General features: G+C 38.2%; 1 protein-coding gene across 1 annotated transcript in view; it reads right to left on the reverse strand.

Moving 5' to 3' along the window:
* Nucleotides 1-20663, reverse strand: part of LRRC66 (leucine rich repeat containing 66) — a 33188-nt gene that overhangs the window by 11430 nt on the left and 1095 nt on the right. Inside the window, exon 3 of the mRNA XM_027836473.1 lies at nt 4231-4400. Within this exon, the coding sequence (XP_027692274.1) occupies nt 4231-4400 (170 nt within the window). The remainder of the gene's footprint in view (nt 1-4230; nt 4401-20663) is intronic.

Genomic DNA, 20663 nt, shown 5'->3' on the forward strand with positions numbered 1-20663 from the left:
AACTGTAGACAGTTATGCCTACTTTTCTGTTGCTATATGTGAGACTATATCTCCATCATGGATATCTTTGGAGAAAGTGTTAGAAGGGAACAAACAAGCTTTTGCAAATTATACTCTACAGCAGACAACATTTTTACAGTTGTGCTATTGTCTGGAAGGTGAAGGGAAGACAAGATCCTACTGTGCTTATTACTTGTTGACTATTAAAAATTTTGATTTCACAGAGTAAAATGCCTCCTAACCGGCTCTTTCCATGGATAGGGAGGAAGTACAAATGAAGAAATTTTATCTGGACCTATGATTCCTTTGCGGTGAGGAACTCCCAGTATAGAAACTTCTTCCACTAATTTATATTGGCAACTTATCTTCACTTACAGTCTTAGAGACTTGCCGAAGGACATTGCCCACGGTCAGACAACCAGTATATGTCTGGGGTAGAGCTTGAATCCATCTTTTAGACTCTAAGGCAGGCCCACTATTCATTTCATCAAATTATTTGTCTATGGCACCAAATATGCTACCTTAAAAGGTACAATTAGAGATAATTAAATAAAGAGGAAGACGGCTAGAAGCACTAAAAAAAGGCTAGTGGAAGTTAGTCAAAGCAAAAAAAAAAGAAAAAAGGAAGATAGAAATCCATTGTGGACTCTGAGCTAGGCAGAAAATGCTTGGGGAATGAGGCTGGTTGATGAGATTCTGGTACTCAAATCTGGGGAAGCAGACAATGAAGAATTATTCAGGTATAAGGATTCAGGGATAAGAGAAGGGGGTGGCTGATAGAAGAGAGGGCAGACTGGAGGAGGTGGTGCTCAGAAGCTGAAACAGTTGTGAGGAGGGAGAGGAGGAAAGGAGAGGGAGGGAGAAAAAGATTCAAGAGGGTGTATGTTCAGTTTGGAATTGGAGTTTATGTTTGGAGGTCAGCCAGAAAGGACCTGGTTTCGTCAGGTCTAGTACTAAGAAGTGGCTGCTTGGGCTGAGGGTGAAATAATTGGAAACTGAAAAACAAAACCAAACCAAACAACTAACCCAAACGTTGGTGTTTATAGCGTGTAAATGGCTTTTGTGACAGTTGGTTAGTTTATCCCTCAAAATCTCTCATATTGTGGAAAATTGGTAGCTGAACAAATTATTGAGCATATGATATACTGATAAACCGCTTCAGGGACCCAGGTATGAGGTGGACATGCAGAAATGGGCTAAGGTCTATGGTGCAAAGTGGGAAAAAAGTAACCCTCCAATTCCTTGGATGGAGATAGTGGAAAGGACTGTGGCACAGAGCATAGTGGAAAAAATGATAGATCTGGAGTCACAGAATGTGAGTGAATTACAATCCAGTTCTGCCACTACCTGTGAAACCTTGGGCAAGTCAGTGACCCTCTGTGAAGCCTCAGTTTCTTACTCTGAAAAATGAGGGTGTGGGACCAGATGACCTCTAAGGTCCCTTCCAGCCTTAAATCTAGTGCCCCTTTCTTTGAGTGTGCCTTGGAAAAATTTCTAACAGTGTTCCTGAAATACCAACCTGTCCTAGCACAGGCAGAGGGAAGAGACAATGCGTCTTTATTTACTTAAATCCTTCTTTCCTCAAAGCTGAGCTCAGATACCAATTCTTCCATCATCCTCCCTGCTCCCTTGTCAAATCTCTTAGGCCACTCTGTTTAACTTCTAATAATTTCCTACCGCATAATTATATGTTGTTGTTGTTCGGTTGTGTCTGACTCTTTGTGACCCAGTTGGGGTTTTCTTGGCAAAGATACTAGATCGGTTTGCCATTTCCTTCTCCAGCTCATTTTATAGATGAGGAAACTGAGGCAAACAGGATTAAATGACTTGCCCAGGGTCACACAGTTAGTAAGTGTCTGAGGCCAGATTTGAACTCAGGAAGAAGAGTCTTCCTGACCCCATGCCCAGTGCTCTATCCACTGAGCCACCTAGCTGCATGCATTTCCCTTTCCCTCACCCCCATTAGACCTGGGCAAAGGTCATCTCATTTTTCATCTTTGTGTATAAATATTTTAATATTTATTGATAGCTTGATAAATATTTGTTATTGAATCACAGGTTGGTGTGGCCATTAAGCCTCAATCCAGAAGCTTTCTGTTGCTGCTTCTGGGACTGTGAAAACACAGCTGACATGGGCCTGAGATCTGGTGTAATATCTTTCATGGAATATTCTTATGTGGTCTGATTCACACTGAATACAGAAATGAAACTCTACTATGACAAATGATACAGTGGAAAGGACATTAGTTCTGGGATCAGAGAACTTAGGTTCAAATCTTCTCTTGTCTTCTGTGTGACCTTGGGCAATTTTTATAAATAACCTCCTCCGGCCTCGGGCTTGTAAAAGGAAGAGGTTGGAGAGGGCAGCTTCTGACTGTCCCTTCCAACTCTGGCTGTATGACTCTATGAAATCTTATAAAATCCCACTTAACCAATTATTTCTAAGCCATGGCCCATGGCTCTCTTGTTTGGAATAGTAAAAGAATCTAAGCTCATTAGGGCTAGAAAGGACCTTAACATTTACCTGATGTAATCCTTCATTTTGTAGATGAGGAACTGATGTTCCCACAGATTAAGGGACTTGCCCCCAAATCCTATAGCTATGTAATGGCAGAGCCAGCACTAAACCCCAAGTCTCTGGAATCTGAATTCAGTTCCTGTTTCCCTGTCAGTATGATACTGCCTATCCTACAACATTCTCTTTTAAGAATTCTGGAGACTCCTTTGGAGCTTGTTGCAATGGATTTCTTGTAGCAGGCAGAAAGCCTCATGATTTTCAAAGAATGGTTAACTCTTGTTTCTACATGCTGAGATCATGCTTGCTTCCTTTATTTTTTTTTTAATAGCACATTTATCAGGATATTCAGCTTAATGGTCCAATATGATGCCCCACTCTCCTCTTCTACATTTTCCTGGACCAGTTCTTTATCTTATATGTAGGGATTTGCTTTTCTGGTCATAATTATCCATTTATTCCATTACATTCATTCCAATACCAGTACCTACCACCACCTTATATATGTATAAAAGAAAGGTTTTAGATTCATTGTATCATTTGATCAACCAATCAATAAGTACTTAGTAAGCACCTACTATATGTCAGACATTAGGGTGGGTGCTGGAGATACAAATACAAAAGTGAATCAGTAGCTGTCCTCAAGGGGTTTTCATTCTAATTGAACTTTGACAACAACTTTGTGAAGTTGGTAGTATGAGTATTCTAATTGTACAAATAAGAAAACTGGGTCCCAGAGAGGTTAAGTGACTGGCATGCCCAAGGCCACATCACTAGGACTTAATTCCCAGTTGGTTGAGTTCCAGATTCTTTTAAGTTCTAGGTTCTTTCATGTTTGTATTCTTCAGAATCTTTATAGCTTTAGGTAAATGGTTTTTGTTTTGTTTTTGTTTTTTTGGGGTTGACTTCTGCCTTACTGCAAGCATTTCCTCCCTCTTTTTAATCATTCCCATTGTGCTTGACCTCTCCATCACTGGAGGGTGGCAGGGGAAATGGAAGGTGAGAACACTAAGCTCAGTCTTTTTACTATCTGTGCCCAGGCCCAGGAAAGGTGGGTTATAAGATTGGGAGGGTTGAAACTAATGGTTAAACTGAAGCTTAAGGATTAGTCGTAGCTTTCAGACTTTTGTGTTATTTCTGTTCTCCATGACTTTGGTTAACCAAGCCCAACACTAATGGAAGCTTTTTACATAGCCTGGCATAGGCTGTGCTGTTTACCCTGGCAACAGAAACTGAAGGGATCACAAAGGTATCTTTCCTCCAAATATTTATTATGCATTGACTATTTCTGGGCTTCTACTGCCTTAAGTTTGAAGACTTTTTGAGGTAATCATACTTCCTCTGAAATTGGCCTATGTTTTTTAGGTAAGAAAGATTATATTAACTCCTCTACGGCAGGAGTGGGGAACCTGTGGCCTGGAGGCCACATGTGGCCCTCTAGGTCCTCAAATGTGGCCCTTTGACTGAATACAAACTTCACAGAACTGTACCTTCACAGAACTGTAAGTTTGGATTCAGTCAAAGGGCTGTACTCGAGGACCTAGAGGGCCACATGTGGCCTCCAGGCCACAGGTTCCCCACCCTTGCTCTGTGGGATCAAAAAATGCATTCACTTTTCTAGATAGTGATGACATTGAAATGGAGACTGTTTGAAAAACTACCTAAATAACACATAGACATATATATTAAGTACAACAAAAGCTGATTTTTAGAACCTGAAGCTTGTTGAGATCCTTGAAGGCATCTGGGTGAATCTTGGATATCTTGTTATTTTGTAAATAAAGCTTCTCTAGCTGCAGGCAGTTTTGAAAATCAGTCAGGTCAATCTGTGATATGGCATTGGATGACAGATCCAGATTTTGTAAAGACTTCAGTTTCCATAGTCCTGAGTTTCAAAGAAAAAGGAAAAAAAAAGTGATTTAAGATCTAACAGATGACCAAATTTGGTGCCTTGCACAAGATACATACTGAATGTCTTTTTTATCTGATTTGATTTAAATGTGTAATGGGGAGGGGAAGGGAGACTGGCCAATAGGGGTCCAGGCCTCAGAGCATGCCTGCTGCCAACCCAGGTTGGTAGTTTGGTGATCTTGCTTTTGAAAGCAGAACCATCTGCTTCTGGAGGGACCTTGCCCTCATTTTGGGGCACATGCTCCTCTCCACTTATTGTGTGGTCAAAAAGCCTTTTAATTGGCTGTTGAGCTAGCCCTAACAGTGCATACAAAAGGCTCCAACAGAGAAACTCAGTCTCTCTTCCCAGAAGCAATAAGCCTCTGGTGAGGGAAGCTGGTGAATACTCTGGTGAGTAGTTCCCTCTGCCACATCCTCCATGGCCACATGGCTGTGGACACATGGAACCTCCTTTCTTGTCTATGACTTTGTTCTTTGTTGCATTTAGGTGAATGGATTATTGAGAAAGAGTAGATTAGACTGTGACCTTGTGAACTTTGAGAGGTCTGAGGAGCCACTTCAGTCCCTGGGGAGAATGGGCTCAAACTTTTAAAAAATGGCTGCAACTAAATGTTCACCCCATCAAATGTCTTTCTGGTTGTGGTCCAGCTCATGGAAGAGTTGTTCCCTTGCCTGCAGGACATGGTATATCTCAGCTTCTGGGTAGATTCCCTACCAGCCTGGGTCATGCAATTTGTTTCTTGGGGCTGCTCTGGTTGCTGACTTCTCCATTATTCAGCTACAGCCATGAACAGATGCTGTCCTGGACTCCCAACACAGGACCTTTGGTGGTTCCTCCAACCTTCTGAAGTTCACCTGGTCTTCTCTATCTCAATACTTATTCACCTGAGAGCAAGAAAGAACCAGTGCAAGGAGGCAACCAAGTAGAAGTTTCACGTCTTTATGGCCACATATCGGGAGAGGATGGTGGCAGAAGCGCCTCTCTCACCTTCTCACCAAATGTTCATTGCAATTCTTCTTCCTCATTTGCCACCAGGGAAGGGAGACAAGATTTCTCTGTTGGCCCCTTTGGTATGCATAGTCAGGGCTGATTCAACAGCTAATTAAAAAAGGCTCTTCTTTAGGTAGGAAGCAGAAAGGAGACCATCATAGAAGACCTGCCCTTGCTCTGAAGGGGGGCCAAGGCCCCTCCATTCCAGGCTGGCCAAACTCATGTGAGGGCTGGCCACAGGTAGAGCTCTTTGTGTATGCTTTTGGACTGGAGTCCCAGTGGCAGAATCCCCCATTACACATGTTCTAGAACAAAGAGCTTTTTATCTTTGCTAGCTTTCTTTGCTACAGTCTTCAGCTGAGAAGACTTCTAGAGCTGTCTCCAGCTCTAAAGTTGTCCAAGTCTCCTATGTGTCTATGTACTTTCTTATAATTACTTATTATGACTGAAATAATATTTCTCTTACTCCATTTTCCATATATATGTATGAAATCCTATTGCCTTTGAGATTTTATATATATATATATTATGTGTGTGTTTATATATGCGTGTGTATGTATGTATGGGATATGATTTTAGTAATGCATAAAAAGCAGAAAAATACATAAAAAGTTTCCCCTGGGTTATTGATTCAAGAAAAAAGGTCATGGCACCATTATTTGCAATAATGGAAATCTGGAAATAAAATAACTGCCCAACCATTGGTTAATGGTTGAACAATGTGTTAATGGTTTAACATGTGAATATAATGGACTATTGTTGTGCCATAAGGCATTACAAATGAAAAACTCAGGGAAATTTGGGGAGACTTGCATGGAGTAATACAGACAGAAGAAAACAGAGCCAAAAGATTAAGTATATGCAATAACTATAACAAGGTAAATAAAGTCAATAGGAAGAGGCAATGCATGAAAAGATAACCAAGGATACCAGGTGGTGATAACATTTCTAGGATGTTTTGAGATAAAATAATCATTGCCCTTTGTGTTAGTCTTTAAAGTCTGTAAAGCACTTTTCACACATTATCTCATGAAAGACTTACAATTAATTTCTAAGGCAGCGGTTTTCAAAGTATGATCTTGGGGCCCCCTGAGAGTCCATGAGATCTTCCAGGGGGCCCATGAAGTCAAAACTGTTTTCTAAAATAATACTAAGACATTTTAATTTTTAATATGGCAAATATCAATAGATATAACCCACAAAAAGAAAAGCTCTTTGGGGGTTGTTGATAGTTTTTAGGAGTGTAAAGGGACCTGAGACCAGAAAGTTTGAGAATCACTACCACAAGGGAAGTGCTATAAGTACTGTTATCCCCTTTTTACAACCTAGGAAACTGAGGCTCAGAGAGATTAAGAAATGACTTTCCTTGCTAGCAAATATTGGTAGTAGAATTAGGTTTTCCTGATTCCAAGTCCAATGTTCTAGTCATTCTGTAGTACTGCCCCTGTGGGGTTTACAAAGCACTTTCCCCACAACCCTGTCTTATAGTAAGTGCAAGAAATACTGTCCTTATGGTATAGAGGAGGAAATTAAAGATCAGAAACATTAATCAGTTTGCTTTACACAAAGCTGATAAGTGTTGGGGTTAGGATTTGAACTCACATCTTTCCTGACTCCTGGTCTAGCACTCTTTCTGCTATACCCCATGCCTTTTAAAGGGTAGGTTCCAAATTCCTGGGACAGACGGTAAATGCTATAAAAATTCAAAGAGAGAGATAAGCTTCAGTAAAGGCTGGCCAGGGAAAGATCATAGTGAAGGTGAGAGCTAAACTAGACCTGGGAGAGGGCCTATGAGACGAATGAGTAAAGGTGGACTGGGGGGGAAGGTGTGCATTCTTGGTAGGGAATTGATGTGGGCACAGTAGGCTGAAGTAGCCTTTTTGTAACACAAGTTCCAAAGTCCGTCGGTATGGGACTCTCTCCTCATTGATAAGGATCAAGGCCTTGCCCCTGCATGAGGGGCTGGGCAAAGTTGGGGAGAGGCAAAGTGTGCCTTTCTCTGTGAGTCTCTTCAAGTCTCTTGAAGTTGTGGCTTCAGCAAAGAAGAGGGAAGATGCCAGCCCCACTTTATTAGCAATCTTCAAAGACAGGTGGAACCGAAATTGAGTCTCAAGGCGTGCTTAGGATTTAAGTCAGAAGAGGAGAAATAGAAGAGGAAAGAGGGAAGGGAATAAGCATTTATGTGGCACCTACTATATGCCAGGCACTGTGCTAAGCATTTTTATAAATATTATCTCATTTGATCCTCATAACAACCCTGAAAGGTAGGTGCTGTTATTATCCCATTTTGTAATGGAGAAAACTGAGGCAAAGAGAGGTTAAGTGACTTGCCCAGGGCCACACAGCTAGTAAGTGTCTGAGGCTGGATTTGAACTCAAGTCTTCATGACTTCAGGCCCAGTGCTCTATCTACTATATCACTCATTGCTTCAAAGACATCCCAGGTGAAGGAAATATACATATGGGAATAAGCACGGTGAATGAAATGGACAATGAAGGGACCTGCCTCATGAGAGCAAAGGAATGTATTGGTGAATATTGGGAAATAAAGTAAGAGTAGGATTATGGGACCAGATTATGCAGGGACTCAAAAGCCAAGAAAAAGGAGTTTGAACTCAGTTTGATAGACCAAGGAGCCACAACGGATTCATGACCAGGGAAGGTAGATGAGGTATTTAAGTAAAATTTGATCTCCATGTGTAAGATAGTCTAGAATGGGGAAGAGTTTGGAAGTAGCAAGAAGTGGATGCTGTACTAAAACATATATGCAAGAAGTGGTATAGCATCCAAATTCTTAGAGGAGACGTTAAAGGATTTACAGGAAGAAATAGATAACAAAACTATAGTAGTAAGGGACCTCAACTTCCCCCTCTCAGAACTAGATAAATAAAACCACAGAATAAGAAAGAAGTTAAAGAGATGAATAGAATTTTAGAAATGTTATATATGGTTGACCTCTAGAGAAAACTGAAGGGGAATAGAAAGGAATGTAACTTTTTCTCTGTGGTACATGACATCTACACAAAAACTGACCACACACTATGGCTTAAAAACCTCACATTCCAATGATGAAAGGTAGAAATATTAAATGTACCCTTTTTAGATCATGATGCAATAAAAATGATATGCAACAAATGGCCATGGAAAAATAAACTAAAAAATAATTAGAAACTAAATACTCTAATCCTAAAGAATGAGTGGGTCAAACAACATATCATAGAAACAATCAATAATTTCATTCAAGAGAATGACAATAATGAGACAACATACTAAAACTTATGAGCTTCAGCAAAAGCAGTTCTTATGAGAAGTTTTATATCTTTAAATGCATACATAAATAAAATAGAAAAAGAGATTAATGAATTGGGCATACAACTAAAAAAAACTAGAAAAAGAACAAATTAAAAATCCTCAATTAAACACCAAATTAGAAATATTGAAAACCAAAGGAAAAATTAATAAAATTTAAATTAAGAAAACAAACTAATAAATAAAACTAAGAGCTGGTTTTATGAAAAAAGCAATAAATAGATAAACCTTTGGTTAATTTAATTAAAAAAAGAAAGAAGAAAACCAAATTACTAATATCAAGAATGAAAAGGGTGACTCCACCACCAAGGAAGAGGAAATTAAAACAATAATTAGGAACAGTTTTGCCCAACTATATGCCAATAAATTTAACAACCTTAGTGAAATGGATGAATATTTACAAAAATATAAATTGCCCAGATTAAGGGAAAAGGAAATAAAATACTTAAATAACCCCATTTCAGAAAAAGAAATTGAACAAGCCATCAATGAGGACAAATCCCTAAGAAAAAATCTCTAGGGCCAGGTGGATTTACCAGTGAATTCTATCAAACATTTAAAGAACAATTAATTCCAATACTACATAAACTATTTGGGAAAATAGGTGAAGAAGGAGTCCTACCAAATTATTTTTATGATACTTAAAATGATAGGTAGCATCTATCTAAAACCATCAGCAAGCATTATACATAATGGGGATAAGCTAGAAGGATTTCCAGTAAGATTGGGAGTGAAACAAGGATATCTATTATCACCACTGTTATTCAATATTGTACTAGAAATGTTAGCTTCAGCAGTAAGAGAAGAAAAAGAAATTGAAGGAATTAGAATAGGCAAAGAGGAAACAAAGCTATCACTCTTTGCAGATGATATGATGGTATACTTAGAGAATCAAGTAAAAGATTACTTGAAATACTAAACAAATTTAGCAAAGTTGTAGGATATAAAATAAACCCACATAAATCATTGGCATTTCTAAATATTACCAACAAAGCTCAACAGCAAGAGATAGAAAGAGAAATTCCATTTAAAGTTACTGTAGACATTATAAAATATTTAGGAGTCTACCTACCAAAACAAACCCAGGAACTATATGAACACAATTACAAAACACTTTTCACACAAAAAAAGTCAGATCTAAATAATTGGAAAAATATCAGTTGCTCATGAGTAGGCCCAGCTAATATAATAAAAATGACAATTCTACCTAAATTAAGTTACTTTTTCAGTGTCATACCAATGAAACTACCAAAAAAAATTTTATAGAGCTAGAAAAACCAATAACAAAATTCATCTGGAAGAACAAAAGTTTCAGAATATCAAGGGAACTAATGAAAACAAATGCAAGAGAAGGTGGACCAGCTGTACCAGATCCTAGCAGCAATTATCAAAACTACTTGGTACTGGCTAAGAAATAGAGTGGTAGATCAGTGGAATAGGTTAGGTATGCAAGACACGACAGTCAATGATTATAGTAATCTACTATTTGATAAAAAATCTACTATCTGGGATAAGAACTCACTACTTAACAAAACCTACTGGGAAAACTGGAAAATAGTATGATAGAAACTAGGCATAGACCAACATCTTATACCCTATTCCAAGATAAAGTCAAAATGAGTACACAATTTAGATATAAAGACTGATACTATAAGCAAACTAGGAGAGCAAGGAATAGTTTACCTGTCAGATTTATGGAGAACAGAAGAATTTATGACCAAACAAGAGATACAGAACATTATGAAATGCAAAATGGATGACTTTGATTACATTTAATTAAAAAGTTTTTGCACAAACAAAACCAATGCAACCAAGATTAGAAAGGAAGCAGAAAGCTGGAAAACAATTTTTGCTGTCAATGTCTCTGCTAAAGGCCTCATTTCTAAAATATGTAGAAAACTGAGTCAAATTTATAAGAATACAAGTCATTCCCCAATTGATAAACGGACAAAGGATATGAATAGACAGTTTCAGAGGAAGAAATTAAAACTATCTATAGTCATCTATAGTCATATGAAAAAATGCTCTAAATCACTATTGATTAGAGAAATGTAAATCAAAACGACTCTGAGGTATCACATTACACCTATCAGATTGGCCAACATGACAAAACAGGAAAATGATAAATGTTGGAGAAGATTGGGAAAATTGGAACACTAGTGCATTGTTTGTAGAGTTGTGAACTGATCCAGCCATTCTGGAGAGCAATTTGGAACTATGCCTAAAGGGCTATAAAATAGTGCATTTGTTTTGACCCTGCAATACCACTTCTAGGTTTATATCCCAAAGAGTTCATAAAAATGGGGAAAAGACTCACATGTACAAAAATATTAATAGCAACTCTTTTTGTGGTGGCAAAGAATTGAAAATTGAGGGGATGCCTAGCAATTGGGGAATGGCTGAACAAGTTGTGGTATAGGAATGTAATAGAATACTATTGTGCTATAAGAAATGATGAGCAGGCAGACTTCAGAAAAACCTGGAAAGACTTATATGAACTAATGTGGAGTGATATGAGTGATGTTGAGCAGAACCAGGAGAACATTGTACACAGTAACAGCCACATTGTGAGATGTTTGACTTTGATAGACTTAGCTCTTCTCAACAATGCAAGGATCTAAGCCAACTCTAAAAGGCTCACAATGGAAAATGCTATCCAATCTAGAGAAAGAACTATGTAGTCTGAATGCAGATGGAAGCATACTATTTGCTCTCCTTTTTTTTTTTGGTTTTATTTTATTTCTTCTTTCTTGTGGTTCCTCCTATTCTAATTCTTCTATACATCATGACTAATGTGAAAATATGCTTAATATAAATATATAAGTAGAGCTTATATCAGATTGCATGCCATCATGGGGAGGGGGGAGGAGAGGGAGGAGGAAAAAATTTAAAACTCAAAAGTTTATTAAAATAGATGTAGAAAACTAAAAATAAATAAATTATTTTAATTCTGATTTATTATATATTTAAAAATAAAAGCAAGTGGTATGTAATATATATATACATATATATATGTATATATATGTGTATATATATATATAAAAGAAGTGGATACTGTAGTAACTGAGATGAAAGAGACCTGAATTTGAAATGATAGAAGAGAAAGAGTACATCAAAGAGATGCTTTGAACAACGTCATGATTAATTTGATATAGATTTGTCCATGGTAGGAGTTTTTTTAATAAATGTTTGCCGGATAAATGATGTGTGCTGAATTGAATTGAAAAAAATTATTCCACTTGGTTCTAATCTAATTGAAAAATGTCCCAAGAGGTTCTCTGTTCAGGAGGGAACACTCCCTTAGTAAACATTTCCTTTGACTAATGAAATAGTGCTAGTGATCTGAAACACAAACCAATGGGACGAAGATATAATTATGTCAGGTCCAAAGAGCACTGGGAACAAGAAAAGGAAGGAAATTAGAAGTGCCCTGTGAACCATGTATGTTATGGGAAATCTTCACTGAGCAGAGTTTCACCAAATAAGCCTTAGAGTCCTCCTTGGCCTTCAAGGCTCTGTTCAGGCATCACCTCCTCCAGAAAGCCCTTTCCTTCTTTCCAGCTTCAAGTGTCCTTCTCTCCTCAAAGGCTCTGGAAGCACTTGGTCTCCTTTCTCCTTTGCTTTCATCACTTTCTACCTTGTTGTCTACACTGCTGGTACATGTCCTCTTTTTCCCTTCCTTTGTCCCCCCAAGAGAATATAAGCTTCTTGAGGGTGTGTCCCTGCTCATTTTTATCTTTGTATTCCCAGCATCTGTAAGCGCTAGGCACATAGTAGATACTTTAAAAAATGTTCTTTGAATTGAGTTGAAATTCATGAGCCCGTGTATCACACAGTAAAGGCAATAGTAACTCAGTGCTGGCTTTTGGGAGCAATTATTCGTTGTGTTAACATTATTTGTCAAGGGCAGTAGGTGGTACATTGGATAGAGTGCCAGGCCTGTAGTCAGGGAGACTTGAATTCAAATCCAGCCCCAGATATTTCCTGGTGGTGTGACCCTGGGCAAGTCTCTTAACCCTGTTTGTCTCAGTTTCCTCATCTGTAAAAGGAACTAGAGAAGGAAATGGCAAACCACTCTAGTATCTTTGTCAAGAACACCCCAAATTGAGGTCATGAAGAGTTAGACATGACTGAAAACGACTGAATATCAATAACTAATTTGTTAACAATTAGGAAAACGCAGTTTTTAAAAAGAGGAACCACTTGTAACCAAAAGCCTATAAATTTAAAAACTACATCCTCTTTTTGCAGAACAACCAAAGGTGTGCTGGAACTGGCTCGTACCAGATCAAGAGCTAAATTGTTAGCTTTCCAATGTGAGCATTCACACCTGCAATATCAGCAAATGCTAAGAATCAGGGCTTGGTTGATTGCTTGGTTAATTATCTAGACCAGTGATTTGGACTCTCACGAGTGTCTGGACTGAATCAGTTTAAAATGTAATTGGAATATTTAACAAAATAAATAAAAATACAATAAAACATAGATAATGTTAATTTATGGTTTTTTCAGTCAATATGCAGCATCCAGGGATTCATTTCTATTTCAGTTTGACTTACTGCTCTATACTGAAGAAAGTGATCAAGAAAATGCTAATAATGCAGATTATACTTAAAAGTTGTCATGGGTACATTTTCCCCCCTAAAAAGCCAGTGGTTAAACATCCCAGCATGCTTCATTTTTGTTCTAGAAGGATTCAAAGTTAAGTGATCATCCCATTTTATTTCTAACAATTTTCCCCCTCTGATTCTAATGTTCACTTAGTTCTTGGTGGTTGCTTTAAGACTATAAACTTAACTGGAATAATAAAATATTTGTTGGCTAATACATTGCCAAGTCTCCTGCAGGCACTTGGAAGGGATTGTTTGTGGAAGCTGGGACAATCTGACCTGGGATCGATTCCATTATTTAAAACTATTTTAAATTGACTGGGGGGAGGGGAGTTAACAATATTGCAATCAAAAAGCCTGTGTAAGAGGGCTGGTGCATCCCTGGTGTTAAATTCACCATAGGCTTCTCCTCTGTCCGCTGCACCTGACAGCTGTTTCCCTGGGTGTTGTCCAAACAAACAACATGCTACTAGTATCACAGCTGTCACAGAGCTCAGGAAACTAGCTGTCACTGGGTCAGGAACAGGTGATATTCAGTGTTTAAAAATGAGTTTTGTTGAGTGAGATCAACTTTTTACAGAATTAGAATCACAAAATGTCAGACTCTGGAAAGGGTCTCGGGGCATCTAATCTAGAGGTGTGGTTGAAGCAGATTAAAATGTAATTGGGAAATTAAAACTAATTAAAATGAAAATATAATTGGGAAAAAACAACAAAAAATAAATAAGAAGGCAATAAAACATAGATAATGTTAATTTATGGTTTTCTAAGTCAGTATGCAACAACAGGTCTTAGTGGCCCTGTTTCTATTTGATTTTGGCACCACTGGTCTAGCCTAACCCTTCTCATTTTTATAGCTGAAGACCATTGTGTGTGCTAGGCTTGGCATCAAAGGGATCTGAGTTCACATTACTGCTTTGATACTTCCTAGCTGTGTGACCTTGGGTAAGTCACTTCTCTCTAAGCCTACAAAAATGAGGGCAATTATATTTACATTGGCTACCTTGGAGAGTTGGGAGGAATGTGCTTCATCAGCCATGAAGTGCTTTGGAAATATGCAGTATTACATGACGTGCCTGAGGTTACATAACTAATAGATGAGAGGCTTAAAACTCAGACCTTCAGTCTTTCTTCAAGTACAGAGCTTCTTACCCAAAGAAATGGTTGTTACCAGTACATAAAGACCATCACCATTTTCTAGAAATGTGCAGTACTGTCTCCTGAATATACAAACTGATATATATATCCCATGAGTATTAGCTATCTGAACTTACTCATCGAACATTTGTGAAGTATGTGTAAGGTACTATGCTCGAGGCTAGACACACCATACCAAAAAATGAAGCATCCCCTGTCCTTGAGGATCTTATATTTTATCAGTTGGACACAACATGTACACATATAAATAAATACAAGACAATTTGACATGGTAGCACTAAGACCTGGGAGAATCAGGAGAGGCTTCAAATTGGAGATAGAAATGGGGCTGAGCCAGGCTTGATTCCTGTGTGCTGTGGTGTCCTCACAAATAATTTACTTTGACAAACATAGAGTCATACAAATTCTCACCAAAGTAAGCTCAATCTTCTTTTTTGGATTGTGACTTGAGGTCCCTATTTATCCTTCTCTCCTCCCCTCAGCCCCAAACTCTGACCTCATAAAAACCAGGTTTAGTCCTTGGGGCTGACCTAAGAAGTTAGCTTTTTCTTTGGGGTTCATTACCCTTGCCTGGAGTTTACTCTAGAAAAATTCATGTCTAGGTTTTTACCAACATGGATAAAAAGGATCCCCAACTCCCAAACAAGCACTCAAGGAAGCAAATGCATATCGAATAAAGGACAACCTATATTTCACTGTGGAGAAAATGTAGAAAATACATGGTGCTCCCAGGAGTCTATACACAGTTACAGAAAAAAACAAAAGGCACTCAAAGAACCCAAAGAAGCCCATAAGCTCCCCCTTGGAAGGAAATTGATCTTAGGGTTGTCACTGGGGTAATGCTTTGATATTCCAGGGAAACCCTTCTTTCCCAGAGAGACTTACAAAGTTCCCCCAAGACATGCCATTCTGTGGTTTAGATTCCTCCCTTAAGCAAACATACTTTGAAACAAGCATATCTTCCCATTATATTTGCATTTTCTGAATAACTCATTGAAATAGCAATCCCAATATCTTACTCTCCACTCAATGACATGGCTTCAACTCTCTTAACTTCTCCAACTACAGGGCCATGTGAGCAATTATCTTATTTTTCCAAGAAGACTTCTGCTCAGGACATCTCTTTCTCCAGAAAATCTGTTCTCTGATTCTTAAACTGGGGGTTACCCACAAGGTTGTCTCTACCAAGGAGATGTCACTTCTCTGCCTACCAGGATAGATTAGATCATGTTGCCTTGGAAAGAGAAATTTCTCCTTCTTTACACAAGAGCTTAGAGTTCAGGAACATTGTGAATTCCTTTGTCTCCCTCCACTATATGCTTCTGCAGTAATTTTATCATTGCTGTGTTATTGCTATCCCTGCAGTTGGAAAAGCCAAACTTTTCTCAGGCCATAAGGGCAAGCCTATCTCCCTCTGTCATGTCTTGCTGTAAGCTGCTATCAAGTGCCCCTGGTAAGAGAGGGATGGAGAGGAGAAGGGAGAAATCCCTTCCCCAAACTCTTATAATGCTCTAGAAGAAAGGGGCAAAGAAAAAGATGAAAAGGCAAAAAAGACAGGAAACAATCCATATGTCTTTTTTATAGGCTAGTTATCCTGACTAGAATTCCAGCCAACCAATAAAATTGGGGGTAAGTCACTGAAAAACCAATCAGGAGTTTTCTCTGTTGTCTCTCTAAGTCGTTAAAAGGCAGGCTCACACACTATGGGAGAGAGGTATGCTCACATGTACATACTCTATAAGGTGAGTTATGCTTATCAAACAGATTTAGAAAAGCAACCCAGATTGCCCCCTGCTCCTTTCCAGGAGCATACCCAAATAATTGTCCTCAAACATGAACATGGCTGGGTTACAGCAGAGAAATAGTCAAATAAATCGTAGTACCTTCATGTGAGAGAATACTATGGGGTGATTAAGAGTAGGAGAAAAACACAGAAATATGGGAAGATTTTTGTGAGCTAATGCAAGGTGACACAGTGGCTATGACTATATGAGAGGACAAACTACTGAAATGAATTAATTTAAATCTAAGTAGTTACTAAGCAAGCTTGTATTGTTGTTGAATGTTAAGTTTGTAATAGGGATATGGATTGGACCTGTGGTTTTTATTAGTATAGGGATTTGTAGGTCAGCAACTTCGTTGCAATTTATGAGCTCAGAGGATTGATTACATTGAGAGGTTAAGTGGCTTGCCCAGAGTTACACAGCCAATATGTATGAGGGAGTGACTTGAATCCAGAACTTCTCAACTTCCTGGTTGGCTCTCTATCCACTACTCCACATTGACCCTCTAACTTTGCAACAAAATATTTAATTTGTTTAAAAATGATTGGGTGGTGATTCTGTTTTTTCTGAGCTATTTTTTGGTTAGGGGAGAAAAAAATTAGATTCACCATTTCCTTCTAACTCCTTCTGGCTAACTTCAAGCTTAGGTCAAGGGAATCTATTGTAATGTAAACTAATAATTCACATTTATTTAATTCTTTAAAGTTTGTCAAATACTCTCCTGAGAACAATCCATGGGCTAGATAGTATAAGTATTCTTATTCTCATTTTACAGGTGGGGAAAGTAAAGCAGAGAGAAATTAAGTAAATTATTGGTATTAAATATTAATTAATGTAATAATAATTAAATTAATTAACTTGTTGGTCTTCATTCCTCTCCAGGCTACACTCCAGATGTCTGTTTAGATAGCTCGTCCAGGGCCTTCTTTTAAGGAAAGTGCCCAGGCCAGCCATGACTTCATTCCTTTCCAGTCGTAGCATCTGACTTGCTCTAATTAGGGCACCGTTCAGGTACCTGGTATGAGTACCTTCATTCCCATCTCTCTCTCTCCCTCTCCCCTTTCAGTTTGGTTTTATGTGAGTCTTCCCCTCATTAGAATGTAAGCTCCTTGAGGGCAGGGACTGTCTTTCTGCTTGCCCTGAGCATAGGGTCTGGCACATGATAAGTATTTAATAAATGTTTATTGACTGACTGACTTACCCATAGTCACACAACCAGAAAATGCCAGAGTTGTAGTTCAAACTCTATTTTTTTTCTAGTTCTAGGAGTATTACCCTTTCCATTATAACATGGCACCCTCCCTACAGGAGGATGCATAATGGATAATTATTTTTAAAGGTTCATCTGAGGGAGAAGAAAAGGTAAACAAAAATGCATGGAAGGACAAAAAAGGAGGCCTGAATATACTAGACTCGATGGTGCTGTAATTAAACTGTGAATTATTCCAAATATATGACTAGGCTTGTGGTGCCATGAAAAGAATTCTGGATTTAGATTCATAAGACCAGGGTTTACATCCTAGCTCAGCAGATTACTAGATGGGTGACTTTGGGCAAGTCACTTAACCTCACCTGTAAAATGAGGGGGTTGGACTAGATGGGCCTTTACCACTCAATATCTCTGAATATCAGTCATGCAGAACTATGTACAGTGCTGCAGTCAACTCATTCCAGCATTGACTCATCCGGTCACTCCACCTCTTCTTCTTTGAAACTGGCTGGTCATTATGGTGATAACATTTAGTACTCCTATAAACTTCTAAAGGTGAGGTGGGGTGGGATGGGGACTAAAAATAGCATAAATGGCTGTTGGGAGAAACCAGAGTAGCCTTTATGGGAAAGGTCAGAGATGGCTTTGATCATGTGATTATTCTCTAGAGCAGGGATTCTTAACCTAAAAAAAAAAGTTTTGATAATTATGGTTTCCTTTATAATCCTATGTATTTTATTTTATGCATTTTATTTGTTTTTTTTTTTTGACGGGGGCAATTGGGGTTAAGTGACTTGACCAGGGTCACACTGCTAGTAAGTGTCAAGTGTCTGGTCTGAGACCGGATTTGAACTCAGGTCCTCCTGACTTCAGGGCCGGTGCTCTATCCACTGTGCCACCTAACTGCCCCTATTTTATGCATTTAAAAACATTATTTCAAGACAGTCCATAAGCTTCACCAGACTGCCAAAGGGGTCTATGAGACGAAAAAGCTAAGAACTCCTGCTCTATAGTAAGGGGCTCTAGGAAGCGCCTCTCTCTTACCAGCCCTGCCTCCCTAAAATGTTCTTGCCACACAAAAATAAATGGGAATTTGGTCGCAGAAGCATATATGAAAAACAGCACATTACCCTGGGTAAATGCCAGATAGTACAATTAGGGAAAAATAATTAAAACCATAAAAATGCAAGAAATTGAAAAGGCCTGAAAATGAATTATACATAGAATCATGGCAGTGATTGTATATACAAAACTAAATTCAGGGCTTCTGTTTGGACTTTATTTCAAAGAATCTCAAGCCTAAAATCCCCTTATCTTCCTTCCTTCCTTTCTCTTTCTTTCTCTTTTTTCTTTCTTTCTTTCTTCTTTTTTCTTTCTTTCTTTTTTCCTTCCTTCCTTCTTTCCTTCTTTCCTTCCTTCCTTTCATCAGGTATTTTCCTCCTAGTATTTCTGGAGTAAAGTGTTTGGACTTTTCATCCCACTGATGGCATGTGTATTTCTGGGAAAATGTGACCTAATTTTATTGGAGCAGAGGAGGTGGGGGCAAAGGTTCCACTACTGTACTTTCTGAAGTATTTCATTAAATGCTTTCAATTTGAACTACTTATGTCTTCTGGCTTATTGGCAAAAGAAACTACATTTACAGGGGCTCATGAACTGTGGTTTCGAGTTGATGAGGATCCTCTAAGTGTCTTGAACTCGGGATAGCTTTTTGAAGAGCTCCACATGTGAGGGTGGGCTGGGGTGGGATGCCGCTGATGCTACCTAGTGTTGACTTCAAATTATTGCAGAAAATACTGAGACTAGAGAAGTTCAATTAACTTGTTCAAGGTACAACCGATAAGTTAGATTTTGAACTGAGGCCCTCTAAGTCCAGATTCAGGGCTCTTTGAATACATGTACTAGACTGGTGCCGAACAAAGTGCTGTTTGGTGTCTGAGATGTCCAAATGTTGACACTACAACCTCCAGAGCATCAGTATAGCAAAGGGTAATAAATATGCCCTTCACTGGCTGTGGAGGAGAAGGGCTCACCATCTTATTAAAAAGAAAAGAAAACAAAGCAAAACATCTGACCTCATTCCATGACACATGAAAGAGAAAGTTCAATAGGTTATGTCCCAAAAGGACAGGGAAGGAGGAAGTCATTCTTTTCTACACAATTCCATTGATATTATCCCCAGAATAATTATCTCTTCAACTCTAGGCCACCATTATCCAAAACCAAAGATATTAAAAGCAGGTTTGGAGAGAAGGCATAAAAAACAGAAAATGGAATATAAGAACTCAATGGAAAAGTTTAATGGGTATAAATTGGGATGGAGAAAAGATGGCAATCTTTTAATAAATGTTTCTTTGCATGCCCTTCAACACCTAGCGTAGTGTCTTGCACATAATAAGTGCTTAATAAATTTTGACTGAATATGTAAATATCTCAAAACCTACCATGCCCCACCAAAAAAAAGTACAGTAAACTGAATAGCAAAATGTAATGAAAAGAAGGTAAGGCAAGTTTAGACTGAATAGTAAGATGTTTCCTAGAATAAAACACTGCATTATTGAATAGTCTCCCAAGAGAATCAGTGGAAGTACCATTGATTACTTAGAACATTTGACATCAGATTGGAGCCCTGGAAAGGGTAATCTTGTTATGGAAGGAGGCTAGAGTCTTGTTAGGAATCAGAGATGGATATGGGATTGTGATTTTGTTACATTTTGACAGCATAATGTATTTCTGTAAGTTTGTTCTGCAAGTAGAGGAAGAAAATTCAACAGGCAAAGGTACCCTCCATACTAATAGACACAGAAATATCATATTTTTGATCCTCATCTCCAGACCACTGGGCAAGCTGTGGTATAAATATATCCTAATAAGATAAGAAAATTGAAAATGCTCTCTTTAGTAACTGAAGTTAAATCCAGTTCTATGTCAAATGATTCAGATCCAAACCTAGTTATTTCTTAGAACCTTTTGTCACTGGGATAATTTGGTGTACTCAGTAATTAACAGATGATCACATAACAGGCAATTTAAAATCCAGCACTTATATACTTCCTAATGTACTTTGAGAAGTTGACATTATCAAGAATAAAATTTATATCATGAGAAAGAAAACCAATGGTTTATATATAAATCCTTTAAGTTATAGCACTAAGATTAAAATTATACTAAATTCA

Source organism: Vombatus ursinus, unplaced genomic scaffold, assembly GCF_900497805.2.
Source record: "Vombatus ursinus unplaced genomic scaffold, bare-nosed wombat genome assembly UNPS02014818.1, whole genome shotgun sequence".
NCBI lineage: Eukaryota > Metazoa > Chordata > Mammalia > Diprotodontia > Vombatidae > Vombatus > Vombatus ursinus.